This window comes from Natator depressus, chromosome 2, assembly GCF_965152275.1.
Source record: "Natator depressus isolate rNatDep1 chromosome 2, rNatDep2.hap1, whole genome shotgun sequence".
In the NCBI taxonomy this organism is placed as follows: domain Eukaryota; kingdom Metazoa; phylum Chordata; order Testudines; family Cheloniidae; genus Natator; species Natator depressus.
This window is the reverse complement of record NC_134235.1, coordinates 73,242,808-73,262,941: the sequence shown is the minus strand read 5'-3', so window position 1 is coordinate 73,262,941 and position 20,134 is coordinate 73,242,808. Positions and strand designations below refer to the sequence as shown.

At 44.5% G+C, this 20,134-nt stretch overlaps 1 protein-coding gene across 2 annotated transcripts in view; it reads right to left on the bottom strand.

Moving 5' to 3' along the window:
- Positions 1 to 20,134, bottom strand: part of NOL4 (nucleolar protein 4) — a 246,512-nt gene that overhangs the window by 170,154 nt on the left and 56,224 nt on the right. For both annotated transcript variants that reach the window (XM_074944423.1, XM_074944422.1), the window contains exons 3-5: positions 18,371 to 18,482; positions 17,745 to 17,857; positions 7,243 to 7,375 (exon numbers count right to left, since the gene is read on the bottom strand). In XM_074944423.1, the coding sequence (XP_074800524.1) occupies positions 7,243 to 7,375; positions 17,745 to 17,857; positions 18,371 to 18,482 (358 nt within the window). The remainder of the gene's footprint in view (positions 1 to 7,242; positions 7,376 to 17,744; positions 17,858 to 18,370; positions 18,483 to 20,134) is intronic.

The window sequence follows — 20,134 nt, the reverse complement described above, 5'->3', positions numbered from 1 at the left end:
AATATTTGACATTGAAAACCCTACTTAACCCTCCACAGGTTCCATGGTGCTGTTAAAGTACCCATAGCTGCATTGACATTTAGAGCTATCATCATGGACATCGTATTAGCGCCAAAGAGTCATTGCAGTCTTACTGGCAGAATTTAATTCACTTGCACTAACATCACATCAGCTCTAAAGAAGTCAAACTGTCAATGGAACTTGATTTCTACAATTATATTGGTATCAATGATTTTAGTGTATTTTTTGCACTTAATATATTTGTGCAAACTAAATTACACCTAAGCAAATCCAGTGAACCAGATTCACCCCAGGAGGTAACTCCACTGAAGTGAAATACTACTACTGCAATACACCAGGTTCTCAAGTTCAGTAAAACTCTGCTTCGGTGAACAAGGTATTAATTTTTTCAAATTGAGCGATATACTATAACCTTGCTTCCTGACTGAATAAACTTTTGTGATGTTGTCACAGGCTGCTGAGCAGGAGAACTGCAGAATCAGTCCCCTGCCGCCAGCCCCATTGAAGTGAATAAAGCGGAACTGCCTGGAAAGAACCTGCCCTAATTGGGGAATGAGAGCCTGCTGCCAGCCCAATTAGCCCAAGGCTATGTAAGAGGCTGGGAAGAAGGAAGCCCAAGTGGTAGAATGGAGGAGGCTGCGGGTGTGCAGCCCTTTCCTCCTGGGTTCAGACACAAAGAACCCAGAGCTGTGTGTGGTGAGCAAGTGGTGGGAGCACAAACTTGTAAATAAAAGCACCCATGGTTTCAGAAACTAAGGGTCTCTGAGTGACTTTATCTGAGCCTAGCAGAGGCAGGGGCCAGGTACACTCAGTTACACATGGGGCTTCTGTGCCAGAGCCGGAGTTTGGCAGCCCGGAGATGGAGGAGACCCTGCAATGGCTGGAGAAGGAAAGGTGCAAAAAGGCCATGCAAACCTTTCAGCAGGCCCACCAGCTGGAAAGGCAGGCCCTGCTTAGCTGGCAGGCAGAGCAGCAGAAGAGCCTGCAGGACTTCATAAAAGAGCAGGCCAGGGTACAGCAGCAGCTCCTCCAGGAAATTGTGAGTTCCCACGGTGGGGGATGGTATTTAGGGCCCTGTGGATGATCCCTATGCCTTCCTGGGCACATTTAAGAGGTGGGTAGCCATGGGAGCAGGCTGGGACAGGGCAACCTGGGCCCTGCAGCTCACTCCCTACCTGGCTGGTGAAGTCCAAGCTGCCTGCATGGCCCTAAGCAAGGAGCAGGCCAGAAGCTATGATGCGGGGAAGACAGCTGTCCTAGATCGGTTGGGGCTATCCACCAAAAAATACGAGCAATTCCAGGCAGCAAAGTGGACAAGAGGTTTGAGGCCCTGGGCATTCACCCAGAAATTAATGGACTGGGCCACCCGATGGCTGAGGCCTGATTCCCAGACAGTGGAGGAGATTATGGATGTGCTCGTCTTAGAGCAGTTTTTACATGGCCTCCCCAAGACCATAAGGGTTTGGATGCGAAGATACCAACTGAATATGGTGGACGCAGCAGTGAAACTGACAGGAGTATAGGAACTGGACTAAGATCATCAGACTCTACTCACAAGGCCTTTTTAATTGATATTCTTATATTACTAACTTTTCTTGGCACTACCATGAAATACATGAGTATCTTGGATTAGATATCACCTAGAAATTCTAAATCTTATCGTACTAGAATTCTTTGCCATGCAAAATGAGAATCTACTCTCGAATACTTCTATTCCCCATTGACTTCAGTGAGATTCAAGGACTTGGCCCATCACAGGAGTCAACCCCCTAGTTAATAATGTACAAATTGCAGTAGTCTCTATGAAGTTTGAGAACGGTGTATTTTATCCCTATTCTTTCTACATCTATAGGGCCACATCCTGCAGTCCTTATTCAGTCTAGGCTCCGTACACTAAACGGAAGCTGAGACTAATGTGCTCAAAACATCTGTTTAAATTTAAAAATGTTTTAAAATATGACACTAGGCATAAGTGACACAGTATCGCAGCTGTACTCAGTGTAGTATGTAGATTACAAAATAAAACTAATCAAGTAGTAAAGCCAAAAACAAACCTAAAGTTTAGGATTTTGGAAGGTACATAAATGAAGGTTTTATGCACGGTAAATATAGTACAACTGACAAGGAAATAAAAGGAACACACTAACAGGCTACTTTCTTTTTAGTGTGCTATAACTTTGACTTATTAAACTCCCAGTATCCCTTGCACATTAAAAATGCCATTTCAATAGTTCCGGTGGTTTTTTTTTAAATCTAAACTCAGATTCATACATCAAGAAAACTCTGCAAAATATTTGAGCCCAGTCCTTAATGGTTTTGAGCACTTCTCTTAAGTACACTGGATCTGAGAAGCTTTCCTACCTGACTAGCAGCGTTCAGCCCCTCATACCTTGATCATGAACAATTCTGTACAAATTGTGTCTCAACGAAAAATAAAGCTGTGTTGTCAGCTAATATGACTAATATAATCCTGGGCCTGATCCTTGACCTGCACTATATGTTGAACTTACTGGGAGTTCTGTATCTGGTTCGCTTACAGCAAAAAGCTCATTATAGGCCCAGTGCCGAGAATTTGCTTTTGACCTCAGTGACTTCATCATAACTCCCAGTGCTCAGCAATGTCAGGGTCAGGCCTGAAATGTATGCAACTATGATGAAAAAACATCCTGTAGTACAGTATGCCCATTCATCCATTTGTTCTAGACTCATCTTCTGCCTGGTGTTTGCACCTATCATACCTTGCTTAATGTTACTGAGGAAAAGAAAATTTGAGCTGATTTTTAAAAATCAAAGGTCTTCCAGGCTTCATCAGTACAAAGTAAAGAGCTCAAGGAATTACTATAGCTCACCTGTTATTGCAAGGGAAGATGGATTATAAATTGGCTTGAACTAATTTTGGAGTATAAAACAAAGCAAATGGTATGTATAACACTATGTTAGACAACACTTCTAATTATACATAGTTTAACCGAATTAACCAACACTATGTGTTTCACGGGAGTTAGAGTAAATGTCACAACTTTTGAAACAAAAAGGAATACTGTTGTGTCTTTTACTCTTTAAATAACAAACAATATGAAGGAACCACAGGGGAACAGTGGGATGCAAATAGCCATATTTAGTCAATATACACAGTGTGAAACCTAGCAACTTGCTGCTACAGACAAAGAACTAAGTGAGCACCACCAGAGGAGACTCAAACTATTTAAAGAAATACTACCCCATTCCTACACACTACAAATACTTGATTTAAAAAAAACAAAAAAAAACCACTTTAGTAGAAACTTATTAATATCTTTGTATCAATAGAAAGTTTCTGGCTAAAGTTAAATCATGACATTTTTAATTTTAACTGTAGACAGCTCTACAGGTTTTATATAATAATGAATATAATTCATATACTTAAAGATAATTTTTAAGCTAACACTTTAAAAATGTTAAGTGTGCAGACAAAGCAAACAAAGCACAAAGTCAGAAGAGGTCTTAACTCACTCTGATATGCCTTAGTATAGGAAACAGTACTGTGAATAGCTATAGCTTCCATCTTATTCCAATTTTAAAAACGTGGTCCATTTTATCCCCCTCCTGATGATCGCCTTTACTGGTAACTCAATAGTAGCTAAACATTAAATTCATACAGAACCCGGATGTTTCTAGGGACCTACCCAAATGAGCCGCTACTTTCTTCTACGGAAGCTTCTCCCCCCAACCCCTCCACACTTACTTCTTATTCGGGGAGTTGCTACGATGAGTCTGCAGAATTTACTCAGCAGTCTTGCACAAGGTTCTAACTCCTGCTAACAGCAGGTCAACAGAAGAACTTTCTATCTCCATGCAGCTCTTGTTATCCTCTTAACAGAGGCATTTAAAGGACAGCTTTCACAACAAAACCCACTTTAAAAACTTTAAAATCTAGTAACCGCCAATTAACAGCACACACTCTTCTTTTAGACAGACTAAAGATGTTTACAAACCCTGCCTTCAATCTATGATCTGAGGCAAGGGCTGATGGGTCTGGTCTGATAATATCAGAGTCCCCAGAGCAACATCAGGGGTCATTCAAACAAAACTCAGCTGTTTGGCTGGGGCTCTGTCTGTAGATAAGCAATAAATAGAGTCTCTCACAAAAAATCAGCTCAGAACAAGGGGATAGGAAGCTTGGAAGAGGACAGAGAGACATAGGACTAGACTCACAGAAGGTAGGTAGGACAACTAAGTATCTTACAATCCTGTTATCCAGCTAGCAGCTGTGGCTGCCTTATATACACTCCACTGGGAAACCAGTCAACCAGGGCTGCCCCAGAAGGGGCTATGGCCAGAGCAGCTGGAGAACGATTTGATTGCAAACTAGAGCTGAGGCAGCTCTTTCCCAGCTCCTCCCCAATGGTTGCAGGTGCTTGGGGTGCTAGTTTCATCCCCTTCACCAGCAAGTTTGACTCAACTCCCTATTGTTTAAAAATGTATGAAGTCTATTTTGCGGTGAGAACTGCCCTTGATGATATCATTGTGGATCAGGGCTATAGGTGAAATTCACCTCCACTCCATAAAGCTTGAGTAAAAGGGGTTTGTGTGGAGAACAGCATGCAGGGTGGGGAATGGAATTATCCTCAGTCCCTAGACAATGGGCTAGAAGGCAATCAGGGGGTGACTATTGGTGAAATAATCGCTGTTGACCTTATGGGAGGATTTGCATGTATGTATTGTGACCCCTTGTACAATCCTCACTCAGCACTATGAACTGGCTCAGGTTCCTGTGTGCTTTCCAGAGGCCACAGCATGTGGCTGATCTGGCTGTGCTCTTCCCTGCTCTGTGCATAGCTACCAGGAAGCTTCCAAACATGTAGAGGGCCTTGCTTGGGCCCAGCAAAATAGCATGATTTTTACCCTTTATAAGCATCTTATATTCATCCTTGCAGTGTTTTTAAGTTCAAACGGCTTGATCATGGAAGATGCAGAGAATGCACTGGAAGACAATGAATATCCTTAAGTTACAATTCTTCCAGCATGCTTTCTGCAGCTCACAGCATTGGGCCCCTAACCGAATATTGTGTTAATGAATAGGAGGAACTATATTTACAATCATGGAATCATGGTCTAATACAGTGACACTCAGACTTCAGTGGTTCAGGAGCTCAATTAGCCGATCAACATTACCTGAAAGAGCCACAGTCGTGTGACTTCATTGTTTCATTTACTATATATATATATATATATATATATATAATAAAAGCATCCTGATTGGTTGTTAATTATATTGCACTGTTTTAATATCATGTGTTGCAAAGAGCCACAGGAGACACATTAAAGAGCCATTTGCAACTCCTGAGCCTCAGTGCGAGTGTCACTGATCTGATACATTAAACTGGTAGGATTTACAGGGCAATTGTCTTTCACCCTATGCTTCACATTTAGTGCTAGGGCCTGCTTCACCACTGCATCACTCTAGTGTATACTGATGTAACACCATGATTTCAGTTGAAATTACATCAGCATATAACTGGAGTAACACAGTGGTGAATCAGGACTTGTGTATTCCAAGACACACAGATCCATGATGGGGGTGATTTCTATGAATATCAATAGAACAGATTATTTACATACATGTACACACACACTAGACCCAGGGCTTGATTAACGTATGGTTACAAGTTTGCAAAGGGTTTCCAATACCAGAAAGTCTTTCCAAAGAGGAGACTGTGGTGGCACAAAATAGTTTTCCACTCCCCCACGTCCTAAGTTAATTTTTTATTATAATCAGTAGTCCAGGGTATAAATGTATAATCCATACCCCCGCCCCCAATCCAAAGCAGAACTTCCACTGAAGTCAATGACAGGTTTGTGCAGAGATCCAGGGTAGAATTCTGGCTTTATGTAGTAACTAAATTTTAATGACTAAAGGTTCACCTTTACATCGCCACTACTTCTACCCTTTGTTTCTCTTTCTTCACCATCCTTCTTTCTTTGTTTCTCTCCTTCTTCCGTCTCCTCCAGTCTTCCTTCTGCATTTCCTTCCCTGCAGCAACTCCCGATTCTCAACCCTTTGTTTTTCATTTCCTTTCCTACCCCCATTCCATCCACTAAAATGATCAGTGATTAAATAGTTAATATTGACACTTATGTATCTTCACTGGGCTTTGGAGACAACACTCCAATAAGATAACTAAGGAATGGGGGAGCTCATACTCTGAGCCATTGTCTGCAGCTGTTTGCAGACCCAGAAAGATGTTGCTGTACTGATTTATACTCTCTTTGTGTGAAATATTTTCTTCACAATCACAAGGGCTAGAACTTACTTTTTATTTTTAACAAAAGCTTAGTTTCTGGGTCATGTGACTACTTCTGTTGGGCCAAATAAATGCACCAAGTGGGCAAGATCTGGCCCACAGGCCATGTTTGACATCACTGCTTTAAGCAACAGTCCTGCAATCTGAACCATTTCATCAAGGAAATCTCATATATACATATCTACAAAGCTAAAGACATATATTGTTGCAGTGTATACTCTTTGTCTGGCTTTTACACTAATTCTTTAGTTCTCCCATCTGTTTTGTTTTTTATATAACAAAGAATGAACTATATTTTCATAGTGGATTTTGTTGTGGTCTTGGGGGAAAAAGCACAAAAGCAGGCTCCATAGAAATAAGATATAACCTGTGACTGGATATAAAGAGAGTATCTACCCTAACTATGGGCTAGATTGTGTCCCTAGCACACAGTTCAGTCCATTGCAGCCCAGAATCAGCCCAGGGAAGCATGTGTAATGCAGGCAGCCACAGTTCCCTCTCTGCTTCCCCCTTGCTGCTGGTGGGTGGTAGATTGGTGCTGAGAACTAAGATTCCAGGTGAGGGAAGAGTAGGCAGCCATGCAGTACCCCTTGTCTCTCCATTCCTGGACCCAATGTCTAGATAGCCACACAGAGGTGAAGGGTTGCAGGGATTTTACTTCCCCTTATACCATGCGTGGACACACTATATATTTAATAATATAAAAAACCCAGCATGCCATGGTGTAAGTGCCTACTTGTAAGCAACAATTAGCGGGCCAAAAAAACCAACAACCCTGTCATCTGTTTGTTGAGACAAAGCGAACCTATATCTCAAGTTGCCTATTAAAATAGATTCTCAAGTAAAGGACATGGCAGGTGCTGAATAAAGGTAATGCACAAAAGAGGTATAACCATACTATTTTTATTATTTCTTTATTTATTATTAAAAGGCTTACCATCTTGCTGGCTCTGAAGATTCTGAGGACTTTGCATTCTTTCTTCAAGATTAGAACTGAGATCAGAGTTCACAGCCGACATCCTGGTGGAGTCACTCATATCAAACTCATCACTTTCTATGGAACTTTCATCCTGCAAATTTAAAATTTCATGTTTCATTTGCATTAGGAAAAGTCAAGATAACTTTCAAATATGATGTTCATGCTACACCTCTCTTGCTAATTCATACTAATGACTAGGGCACCCTTGGTGAATTAATGAGTAAGGAAACAAACATAAGAAGATCAAGGATAAGCATCACAAAATGTACTATGATCATTTGTTTGACAAGTGCAGTTCAGGTTTAATTAATTATGATAATACAAATATTAGTAAGTGTTCACTAGAATATTTCGTACAAGCAAAGTGTTGTTAGTCTGAAAACTCAAGACAGCTTTTGGCTATTAAATCTCGGTGGAACAGGACAGTTCTCCATTTTTTGTGCTTGAATTGTTCACCTTACCTGACTGAGAGGTGCCATTGACAATATGCAACTTTATAGTGAAATTCTGGCCTCATTGAAGTCAAAACTGGCATCTTCTTACTCCCCCCAGCCCAATCTTGCTCACATTGAAATAAAAGGCAAAACCAGCTAATACAATTGTGGGAGAGTAAGACGGGTTTTATTCTGGCTCACACATCTTCAATATAATTCTTAAAAAACAGTTACTTTCTCGTAACTGTTGTTCTTCAAGATGTATTGTTCATGTCCATTCCAACCAGGTGTGTGCATGCTGCGTGCATGCCAGCCGGAAGATTTTTCCCTTAGCAGCATCCGTAGGTCGACCTGGGCACCCCCTGGAGTGGAGCCTTCATGGCACCCAATATAGGGCCCTGCCAACCCTCCACCTCCTCAGTTCCTTCTTGCCAGCTATTCCAACAGAGGGGTAGGAGGGTGGGTATTGGAATGGACATGAACAACACATCTCGAAGAACAACAGTTACGAGAAAGTGAGTAACCATTTTTTCTTCTTCGAGTGATTGTTCATGTCCATTCCAACAAAGTGACTCACAAGCCAAAGCTCAGAAGGTGGGGTTGGAGTCATGCACTGTTTGGAGCACAGCGCGTCCAAAGGCCGCATCATCTCTGGCCTGTTGTGTAATTGCATAGTGCGTCGTGAATGTATGTATCAAGGACCACGTAACCGCCTTGCAGATTTTCTGGGTGGGGACCTGCGCCAGGAACACCGCCGAGGAGGCCTGCTCCCTGGTAGGGAGTGGGTGGTAATCAGCGGGGCGGGCACCCTCGCCAGGACGTAACGCTCCCGAATGCAGGATGTGATCCACAACGAGATGCATTGAGAAGAGACAGAGAGACCTTTCATTCTGTCCCCCATGGCCACGAAGAGTTGGACGGACTTCCGGAACAACTTAGTCCTCTCTATGTAGAAGGCTAGGGCCCTACGTACATCCAGTGAGTGCAGCCTGCGCTCCCTATTGGAGGAGTGTGGCTTGGGGTAAAACACTGGGAGGAAGATGTCCTGGCCCATGTGAAACTGGGAGACAACTTTAGGGAGAAAGGCCGGGTGAGGTCTGAGTTGGACCTTGTCCTTATGAAAAACTGTGTAAGGGAGCTTGGACGTGAGGGCTCTGAGCTCCAATACCCGGCTAGCCAAGGTAATTGCCACGAGGAATGCGACCTTGTATGAGAGAGAGAGAGCAGGGAGCACGTCGCCAGTGGTTCAAATGGAGGGCCCGTAAATCTGGAGAGGACTAGATTAAGGTCCCAGGCCGGGACAGGCTGACGCATCTTGGGGAAGAGCCTGTCCAGGCCCTTGAGGAAACAACTGACTAAAGGGTGTGCGAAGACCAAGAAGCCATCAGTGCCCAGATGGAAGGCAGAGATGGCGGCTAAGTGGACCCTTATTGATGACAGGGACAGGTCTTGTTGTTTTAGGTGAAGGAGGTAGTCCAGTATGAATGGTATGGGGGTGAGCAATGGCGGCTGACTGCGTTGCTCTGCCCAGATGGAGAACCTCTTCCACTTGGCAAGGTACGTTGCCCTGGTGGAGGGATTCCTACTACTGAGGAGGACTTGTCTGATTTGGTCCAAGCAGGACAGCTCCATGGTGTTTAGCCATGGAGCATCCAGGCTGTGAGGTGGAGCAACTGTACGTTCGGGTGTCGGAGTCGGCAATGGTCCTGCGTGATCAGATCCAGGATCAGCAGTAAAGTGAGTGGTGCCGGTACGGACATTTTCAGGAGTGACGTGAACCAGTGCTGGCGCAGCCACACTGGCGCTATCAGTATGACTTGGGCCCCGTCCCTGCGGATCTTGAGGAGTACTTTGTGGACCAGTGGAATTGGTGGAAAAGCATAGAGCTGGCGGCCCCACCACGGGAGAAGGAAGGCATCCATGATGGACCCCGGGCTGTGACTCATGAGGGAGCAAAATAGCTGACATTTCCTGTTGCTGCAAGTGGAAAACAGGTCTATCTGGGGAGAGCCCCAGAGACGGAAGATTGAGCTCACCACATCTGGCCGGAGGGACTACTTGTGACCATGGAAGGACTGGCTGAGACTGTCCGCCATCTCGTTCTGCACACCTGGGAGGTATGATGCTTGCAGGTGGATCGAGTGCTCTATGCAGAAGTCTCACAGTGTAAGAGCTTCCCGGAACAGGGGAGAGGAGTGTGCACCCCCCTGTTTGTTGATATAGAACATTGCCGAGGTGTTGTCCATGAGGACAGATATGCACCTGCTTGGTATGTGGGTTTTGAAAGCGTGGCATGCCAGGCGCACCACTCTCAGCTCTCTGACATTGATGTGCAGAGCAAGGTCCGCCTGAGACCAGAGGCCTTGAGTCCTCAGGTCCCCTAGATGAGCTCCCCAGCCCAGATCCGAGGCGTCTGTCACCAATGAGAGAGAGGGCTGAGGGCTGGCAAAGGGCACTCCTGCACAAACCACCCACGGGTCGAGCCACCCTAGGAGGGAGTCCAACACCGGGCGGGGCAGGGTTATGATGCTTTCCAGAGTGTCTCAGGCTGGCCGATACACCGACACCAGCCAAGACTGGAGTGGACGCAGTCTGAGTCTGGCGTGCTGTACCACATAAGTGCACGCAGCCATGTGTCCCAGCAGCTTTACGCAGTTCCTTGCTGTGGTCATGGGGAACTGTCTGAGGCCCTGTATGATGTCCCCTAGTGAGCAAAACCTGGTTTCCAGGAGGTACGCCCTGGCTTGAGTTGAGTTTAGGACCACGCCTATAAACTCTATCCTCTGCAGTGGGGACAGAGCAGATTTGGCCTCGTTTAGGAGATCTAATTGAAGGAAGGTCCTTCTTATGAATTCAACCTGACCCTCCACATGGGCTCTTGAGCATCCCTTGATCAGCCAGTCATCAAGGTAAGGAAAAAACCTGAATCTGGTGCTTGCACAGGAATGCCGCGATGACTGCCATGCATTTTGTGAATACTCAGGGAGCTGTCGACAGTCCGAATGGGAGGACGGCAAACTGATAGTGGCCACTGCTCACCACAAATCTGAGGTAGCGTCTGTGATGTGGGACTATTGCGATGTGAAAATACGTGTCCTTCATGTCGAGGGCAGCGTACCAGTCCCCTGGATCCACCGAGGGGATAATGGAGGTTAGTGAGACCACGTGGAACTTGAGTTTCCTTACAAGCTTGTTGAGCTGCTGCAGGTCTAAGATAGGCCTGAGGCCCCCTTTGGCCTTCGGTATGTCTGTCCCAACACGCTCGTGGACACCACAGACCCCTTAGGCTTCGAGAGGGGTGATCGACCCCTCACCGGCCTCTTCTTCTTTACCGGCACCAGGGATGGAGAGCGGTGCTGTGCTGACGCCGACTTCTTATGGCCCGAGCCATGACGGTGCTGGGGGGCCTTAGGGTCCTTAGTTGGGGCTGTTTCGCACGCCATTGGTGCCGGCACGCTGCACACCAATGAGGATGTGCTCAGTGCTGGTTCAGTGGGTCCCGGGTCGGAGTGTGGCCTCAATGCTGCCTCCATCAACAGAATTTTTAGTCTCTGTTCCCAGTCTTTAAGGGTTCTGGGGCGGAAACCCTTGCAGATGCAGCACTTCTCCTTCTGGTGGCTCTCACCAGGGCACCGCAAGCAGGAAGAATGAGGATCACTCATTATGATGAGATTACTGGTTCTGTGGATGAAGGGAAAGCAGTGGATGTATTGTTTCTTGACTTTAGCAAAGCTTTTGACACGGTCTCCCATAGTATTCTTGTCAGCAAGTTAAAGAAGTATGGGCTGGATGAATGCACTATAAGGTGGGTAGAAAGCTGGCTAGATTGTCGGGCTCAACGGGTAGTGATAAATGGCTCCATGTCTAGTTGGCAGCCGGTGTCAAGTGGAGTGCCCCAGGGGTCGGTCCTGGGGCCGGTTTTGTTCAATATCTTCATAAATGATCTGGAGGATGGTGTGGATTGCACTCTCAGCAAATTTGCAGATGATACTAAACTGGGAGGAGTGGTAGATACGCTGGAGGGGAGGGATAGGATACAGAAGGACCTAGACAAATTGGAGGATTGGGCCAAAAGAAATCTGATGAGGTTCAATAAGGATAAGTGCAGGGTCCTGCACTTAGGATGGAAGAATCCAATGCACCGCTATAGACTAGGGACCGAATGGCTAGGCAGCAGTTCTGCGGAAAAGGACCTAGGGGTGACAGTGGACGAGAAGCTGGATATGAGTCAACAGTGTGCCCTTGTTGCCAAGAAGGCCAATGGCATTTTGGGATGTATAAGTAGGGGCATAGCCAGCAGATCGAGGGATGTGATCGTTCCCCTCTATTCGACACTGGTGAGGCCTCATCTGGAGTACTGTGTCCAGTTTTGGGCCCCACACTACAAGAAGGATGTGGATAAATTGGAGAGAGTCCAGCGAAGGGCAACAAAAATGATTAGGGGTCTAGAGCACATGACTTATGAGGAGAGGCTGAGGGAGCTGGGATTGTTTAGTCTGCAGAAGAGAAGAATGAGGGGGGATTTGATAGCTGCTTTCAACTACCTGAAAGGGGGTTCCAAAGAGGATGGCTCTAGACTGTTCTCAATGGTAGCAGATGACAGAACGAGGAGTAATGGTCTCAAGTTGCAATGGGGGAGGTTTAGATTGGATATTAGGAAAAACTTTTTCACTAAGAGGGTGGTGAAACACTGGAATGCGTTACCTAGGGAGGTGGTAGAATCTCCTTCCTTAGAGGTTTTTAAGGTCAGGCTTGACAAAGCCCTGGCTGGGATGATTTAACTGGGAATTGGTCCTGCTTCGAGCAGGGGGTTGGACTAGATGACCTTCTGGGGTCCCTTCCAACCCTGATATTCTATGATTCTATGATTCACTCTTGGGCATAAACTTGCCACAGGCCTCGCAGAGCTTAAACCCTGGAGACCCGAGCATACCCCAGGAGGGAAAACGTTGTCAGGGGGGAGAGCCCCCCAAAACAATTAACTATAACTATAAGGAACAACTGTTAACTAACTGAGAAAACTATATACACGATATGCTATCAGACACTGCTAAAGCGATTGCTATACAGAGCGAGCAAAGTTCCAGCTAGCCGTTACTAGCAGTAAGAAGGAATTGAGAGGGTGTAGGGTCAGCAGGACCCTATAATGAACGCCATGAAGGCACCACTCCAGGGGGTGCCCAGGCCAACCCTACAGACGCTGCTAAAGGAAAAATCTTCCAGCTGGCATGCACGCAGCGCGCACACACCTGGTTGGAATGGACATGAACAATCACTCGAAGAAGAACTACTAATTCTAATTACAGAATCTTTATTATTGATGATGATGTGTGAGCTCAGGTTAGTAGTCCCACTGAAGTCAATGGCTCGACACACGTGCTTAAAGATAAGCATGTTCATAAGTGTTTGCAGGGTTTGGAGTTTGAGCTGGAAGTCAATGAGAAATGAACATGGAAAGCCCCCATGACATTTCTGCAGTCAATTTTAAGAGTATAACAACATTTCCAAAGGCTTGTCTGTTAACAACAAGAGAGTTTTAGAGAAAACACAATAAGGCGGCTGAAGCAGTATCCACTGAAGAAGAGTTTTAAATGCTTTATGAAGAATATGAGGCATATTCATTGCTCTTTCCTAAAGACTGAACTTTAACTAGCAAGCAATGGACTACATTTTAATTTTTTGTTTGTTAGTAACCATGAATGATTTAGAAAAGTTCAGCTAATGCTAGAATTAGATGTTAATATGTTAATGAACTGGTCTGGATAGAGATTAATATCATTATTATTTTCTTTTCACCTGGTCCCCGAATGAACTCCTCTCTCTTTTGTCTGAATGACTTTGTGGACAATATTGATATTTCTTTAGTAGCGGGGGAGAATGTTTCCTTAGAGCCAGTGTCACTAACTGTTAAATTGGACAGGTAAAGGGCTAGACTGTTCCTAACCCTGGGCAGGTGTCCGAGTCGGGAGAGAGTGCTGGAAGACTCCCCCTTGTACCTTGCCACAGGTGTTAATGACAAACCCAGTCTTTGTATTACAGTAAACAAAACACCCCACCCCAAGCAAAGCTTTCTACAATTTAAACAGGGGGAAGAGCCAGAACCTCCACAAAGAGCACCAGGGCGAGGCAATCTCTTTAATGTGTGAGTTGCTCAGATACTAAGGTGGTGGGTACCCCAACAAAGCCATCAGACAGACTAGCTGGAATGGACGAGCTGCTGGAGACTAGCACCCACAGCAACAGCAGCCTCCTGATAGGAAGGAGAGATGCAAGGGCAAGACCCTGTCTCCCTCTGCACCTGTAAGGATGGGGCCTTTTCCTGTAGCCATATTGTAAGGTCTGAGACCTTTTCCTGCAGTCATATTAGAAGACCAGCAGCCATGAGCCAAGAAGCAGAAAGTCACGTCCCCACATTCCATCTCAATTACATTAAAACAAGGTAATATCAGGCTGTTAAGAAGGCGCTCTGTCCTAATAGTACCCACCATCACCAGATAAAGAAACAGAGCTTAAGATGGTTAAAGAAAACCAGAGGCAAAACCCTTTCACCTGTAAAGGGTTAAGAAGCTAAGATAACCTTGCTGGCACGTGACCAAAATGACCAATGAGGAGACAAGATACTTTCAAACTGGAGGAGGTGGGGGGAACAAAGGGTCTTTCTGTCTGTGTGATGATTTTGTTGGGAAAAGAACAGGAATGGAGTATTAGAACTTGTTAGTAAGTAATCTAGCTAGAAATGCGTTAGATTTCCTTTTGCTTAAATGGCTGGTAAATAAGCTGTGCTGAATGCAATGTATATTCCTGTTTTTGTGTCTTTTTGTAACTTAAGGTTTTGCCTAGAGGGATTCTCTATGTTTTGAATCTGATTACCCTGTAAGGTATTTACCATCCTGATTTTACAGAGGTGATTCTTTTTGTGTGCATTCTGTTTTGCTAACTGTTAATAAATAGAGGTTAAGTATATTACTGTGTAAGGCTCTTTCACTGGTAAAAGACCCCGTAAACCCACAAAAGATTACACCCTGAGCCCCAGGAATTGGGTATGGGTGGCTCTGAGCCCTGGGAATTAGGTAAGGGTAGGTTCCTTTCACCCAGAGCCCTAGGAACTGGGAAAGGATGGGGGTGCCTAAATCAAGTGGGTTACACTTTGAGCCCTAGGAACTGGGTAAAGGTGGGTGCTTTATGTAATAGAGAATTTTGTGCAGGTAACACACCATCTTGTACAGGGGAAATGCATACTGCTCTCTTTCAAAGGTTGTATCAGCATCCACATTCCCCCAGCCCTCAGGCACAATGGGATAGATTCTAGGGCCACTGCAGGGACCAAGGAGAGGTAGCTCACACCTTGCTAATTTTGGGGCTGCTGAGGGCTGGTTTGGCTCCTAGAGCAGGCTAGGGCAATCCTGGTTGCCCATGCCCCCTCTCAACCTGAACAGCTGGAGAATAACAAGGCATAGGGGAATGCTGGCCACACCTCCTCTCCTGCTCCTGGCCCATTCCAGAATACCCTTGGGGCTCCACTGGCTCTGTAAATGATGTGCAATCCTCCTTTACCCTATCCTTTGTGTGAGGGGGGTGCATGGAGAGGGAGCGGGGGGCTGTTGCCAGCTGCAGCACAGAGGTAAGTTCTCCAGTGCTGCTGGGAGCTCCTGTTGGGCCAGGGTGGTTCTGCACACCACCCTACATTTTATGATACTGCCCTGGGGCCCTTTAAATCCCCACCTGAGCCCTGCTGCCTGATCCCTGGGGTAGTGGCGGCGGGGCTCTGGCGGGGATTTAAAGGGCCCTGGAGCTCCAGCCGCCGCTACTCCCTCTCCGGGCCCTTTAAATCCCGGCCTGAGCCCTGCTGCCCGAGCCCTGGGGTAGTGGCGGCGGGGCTCTGGCGGGGATTTAAAGGGCCCCGGGCAGTAGCGGCAGCTGGAGCTCCAGGGCCCTTTAAATCCCCGCCAGAGCCCCGCCGCCGCTACCCCGGGGCTCGGGCAGCAGGGCTCAGGCTGGGATTTAAAGGGCCCGGGGGTGGGTAGCAGCGGCCGGAGCTCCAGGGCCCTTTAAATCCCCACCGCAGCTCTGCCACTGCTACCCCAGGGCTTTAAATTGCCCTCTCGGAAAGCCGGTCCTGGTACGGCGCACCAGCTCTTACCGGTACGCTGTACCGGGGCGTACCGGCTTGCTTTCACCTCTGGTTCTCACCTCAGATCCTCACCTCCCACAATGATATAAAGATGATGAGTGAAACCTTGGAAACAGAATCTTAGTATAAATCAAAGGATGGATTTTAAAGTTCACCATATTGCATGCAATAGTTTGAAGACCTGTATCAGAAATGCTCCTACTTCATACAGTTACATTTTCACTGCCCTTTTGTTCTTGGTGCCAGAATATAATATCTAGGCACAGAAAGTATGTATCAGTTGCGAGACAAGTTTAAAAATGACCGTGAGAACTTCACTTGCGACGCTGCTGCTCATTAACAAACGCTCATTGTGGCAAACAAAATACATTAAAAATTGCAACACTATTCATCGCTACAACGTGGCAAAGATTTCATGCACAGCAAGACTGGGTTTGCATGATCGAAGAGGCCATGCTGTCAGCTACAGTGGGAGTGCGGGAGGAAGTGAGTGCTTCCTACTACCATTATATCACTCCTGCTGGCTGACCTGGATGGAAAACTGGTACACTGAAAGGGGCCTGATTCCTGTCATTAGGCCAGAAAGGACAATACTGAAATGCTCAAGCTGTAGCAGAGGAGGAATATACTGTAGTAAATGGCCCTGCTCCAGCATTAGTGCTGTGCCCTGTATGATGAGAGTGATTCTCAATGGGAGGAAGGGGAAAAGTGAAAGAAGAACGTCGCTTTAAGCAGCACTGCAAGGATAAAGTCTCCAATCTACTGCTGTTGGTGATCCTGGAATCGGTTTCCCAGCCAGAGATAGCCAACTCAGGGGAGCCTGGCTGTGGGGAAGAGGAGATCAGGCAGCAGTTGTGAGGAGTTCTCATAGGGAACTGCAGAAAATCCCCAATAAAGAAAAGAGTTCTCTGCTATTTTTAGAGTAGTACTGACAATCCAGTTTTTGTGGGGATTTGAACAGTTCATGAATTCCCAACAATAGTCCATATCTACTTATTATGAAAGCATCTCGCTGGTTTTACAGAATTCAAGAATCAGTCAGGATCTTTGCCATAATCTAGCTATTATGGTTGTTTTTAAAGGTTTTTCTTTTTAAAAAAAAATCAAATTCAGATTATTTCTTGCAGGCAGGCAGAAGGACACAGCATGCAAGATTGTTTTTTGGCTGGCACAGAACTGGGCTCCTAACTATTTGGCAGCTCACGTGGTAAATGAACACATTTCTATCAAAGCGAGTTTATTACAAATAATTTGCCAGCTCCCATCCAATTCATGAAGCACTTTCCAATATCTGAAAAAGCACTGCATGAATCAAGGAAAAGAGCATAAATAATCAAAAAAGCGGTTTAGTCCCAATTCCCTTTGACTAAGCCCAGTTCTTAGCCTGGTTCCCTTTTTATTCTTTCTGATAGAAACTCCAATTCAGCACAGTACTTAGGCACATGCTTAACTTAAGCACAAACTTAAGTGTTTGCTGAATTAAGGACGGAGGTTCTAGGAAGGATGGATTAATTCCCTATATGCTTCCCAGTTAGGTCCTTAGTCCTAATGATCCAAACCAATCCTGTTGTTGCTTCCATTTTCACTCCCACGCTGTGTTACATCTTGGCTACTGACCTTGAGAACTGGATGGCATTCACTTCAGGACCTGCTAATAATGTCCCCTCTGAAAGTGGAGGTGGAGGTCACTGCTGAGCACAGGACTAATCCAGGACTGGACATACTGCTTCCAGACCCTTCGCAACCCGCACTGGCCCAGTCACATAAAAGGCAATGTCTAACAATTGATCTAATGTCTCTAGTACAGCACAGAGTGCTTCACCAAAGCCAGGAGACAGTCAGTATCTGACCGATAACAGCAACTGTGAACAAACCTAGAATATTTGAATTTTTACCTCATCTTGTTGTGAATTTAGTAGCTGCAGTTTCATGTGCTTCATGTAGGCCATAGTAATCGGCATATTGTAATCAATCATACTGGTCACCAAAGTTGGAGGTTTTCCATTATCTGTAACATAAATATATTTATTATGCATGATATATTGGAGGACACCTCTGCCTAATCTGCAGTCAAATGTCAGACAGTTTCTGTCATTTGGCTCCAACTTTGGCATTTTCAATTGCTCTTTGGCTTTACAGATAGAAGTTTCTATGAAAAAAATATATGAATCAAGCACAAGCCTAGGAAAAATTATGAGCTCTTCTATCCTAAATGACTACAGTGCATGCACCCCATCTATCCCCTACTTTTAAATGGATGTATAAACATTTCCATAGAAAAATAAATGATTTCCTCCAGGTAAAATCATCTTTCTGTTGAGGATGAGCATAGCATTTAATTCCATCCCTTAGGTGAACGCAGAAGATTCACTACTTTATAACTTAACTAAATGAGAAGATCTGACTTGTTGAACTGTTCCAGTCTACCAAATTTTTATGAACCTTCACTTAAACTAGGAAAATATAAATGGGTATTAGGAATAAAATTACTTTACATCCCACCGTTTGACACTAAAACTACCTTTATGATCCGCTCCATCTGGGCTTAAATGCATTCTTTTCTGGCACTCTGAACAGCTCATTAGAAATCGTGTCACCGCTTCTCTAGGCAGGAAGGCATAGGTCTCTGAAATCTGAAATGAATAACAAAATATAGGTGTTATTATATAAGCTGACTGAACATGATTTAACAGAACTGATCATTATATTTCCGTATAAGGCATATTATTCCATAATGCCAGGAAGCACAATGAAAGCATGTACGACATACTCTGCAGCATTTCCAGAAACATCTACCTAATCTGGCTCCTTATCATTTAATGGCTAATAATAGTCGATTCTGAAAAATGCACTCATTTTAAAAGGCGCTTTGTTTTCTTATTTATATTTTTTGCAATTTCTTTTCAGCAAAAATATTCATATATAACAGGCACCCAAGTGAGGGGTTTATTTTAAACCCACTGAAAAGCTCCCAGCTATTTTTGTTACAGGGTGTACCACAAAAACTTCCTTAGTTTCTAAGTTTTATTTATTTTAATTTGAACAATATGTCAGTAAATAGGTACCGGACCCAATAGATTAGGAATGTTGACAGTCTCCTTCCTCACTGGTCTATTCTTGTCTTCATTACATCTTTTGTGAAAATTTTCACAGCGTCAATGATTAATACTCTGATTTAAATAAAACCTTTCTGCTAATCGCTCTAGAATTTAGCGGTCAATCAACCTCAATGGTTCCTTTGGTGCACCTTGAAGTAATACATTTTGGCCATCCAGTCCAAAATTATCAAATTTTCATATTTTATGTTCATACACAACCATAAAGTCTGACATCTGAGGGTGTGTGCATCTGGTCTCCTGCAGATCAGCAAACACAACTAGTGCCACAATAAATTTCTGGGCCTCAATTTGCCAATTGACTGCTTTGCAAAACAGATTGCTCCTGAAGAGAGAGTCAGATTCAGCAGCAGAAATTAAAAGAGGAGTAGATTGACACCCACTTGTACTCTGCTGCTGGGAAGCCTGCAGCAGGATCCCACTTAGCTCTGAAGGGTGGCAATGCTGATGCAAGTCGACATAGTGGACCAAGGTGAAAAGATGGAGGTCTAAGTTCAGAGGAGGTATGTGTAAAGTGGTGTAAGTTACATTTCAGTAAATGGGTGTAAGTGCAGTTAAATATGTGAAAATAGGTCTAACTAAGCATAAGGGAGCAGGAAGAAGGTGAGCTGGCCTATTTTAACCATCTTATCCCCTTCTTTTGGCAATCTGTCTCCTGGCTACTCAGTGCTGTAAATTACACTCCTTTAAATACTTCAGTGGAGCAGATTCAGAAGTGAAAATGTCACTAAATTGGTGTGAGTTCAAATTGGTGTGATTTATATGCTGATGGGCCCTTAAACTCACCCATCAATTTGGTTCGAAGGGATGAAATAAGCAGCAAACTATTCATTAAAAATTACTAAGAATATGAATTATACCATTATGTCTATGCTACTAATATTAAGGCTGTTTGATTGTTTCCGTTATAAACCTTTGTTTCAGGGGTGTTATAACATGAGAAAATTTCTTTCTGAGCTGAAACTTGGCACATATTGTCTTAGCCCCAAAAGAAGTTTGTCTGAAAACATTAAACTAAACTACTTTTTAAATTAGAAATTCTGCAAAAAAAATTTCTTTGCATTTCAGATCAATTTTGCCCACTTCTACAAAACAAAACCAGCTGATTTTTTTAAAGCGTGAAAACATAAGTTGGACTGAGTTTTTACAGCATCTAAAAAAGAATAATT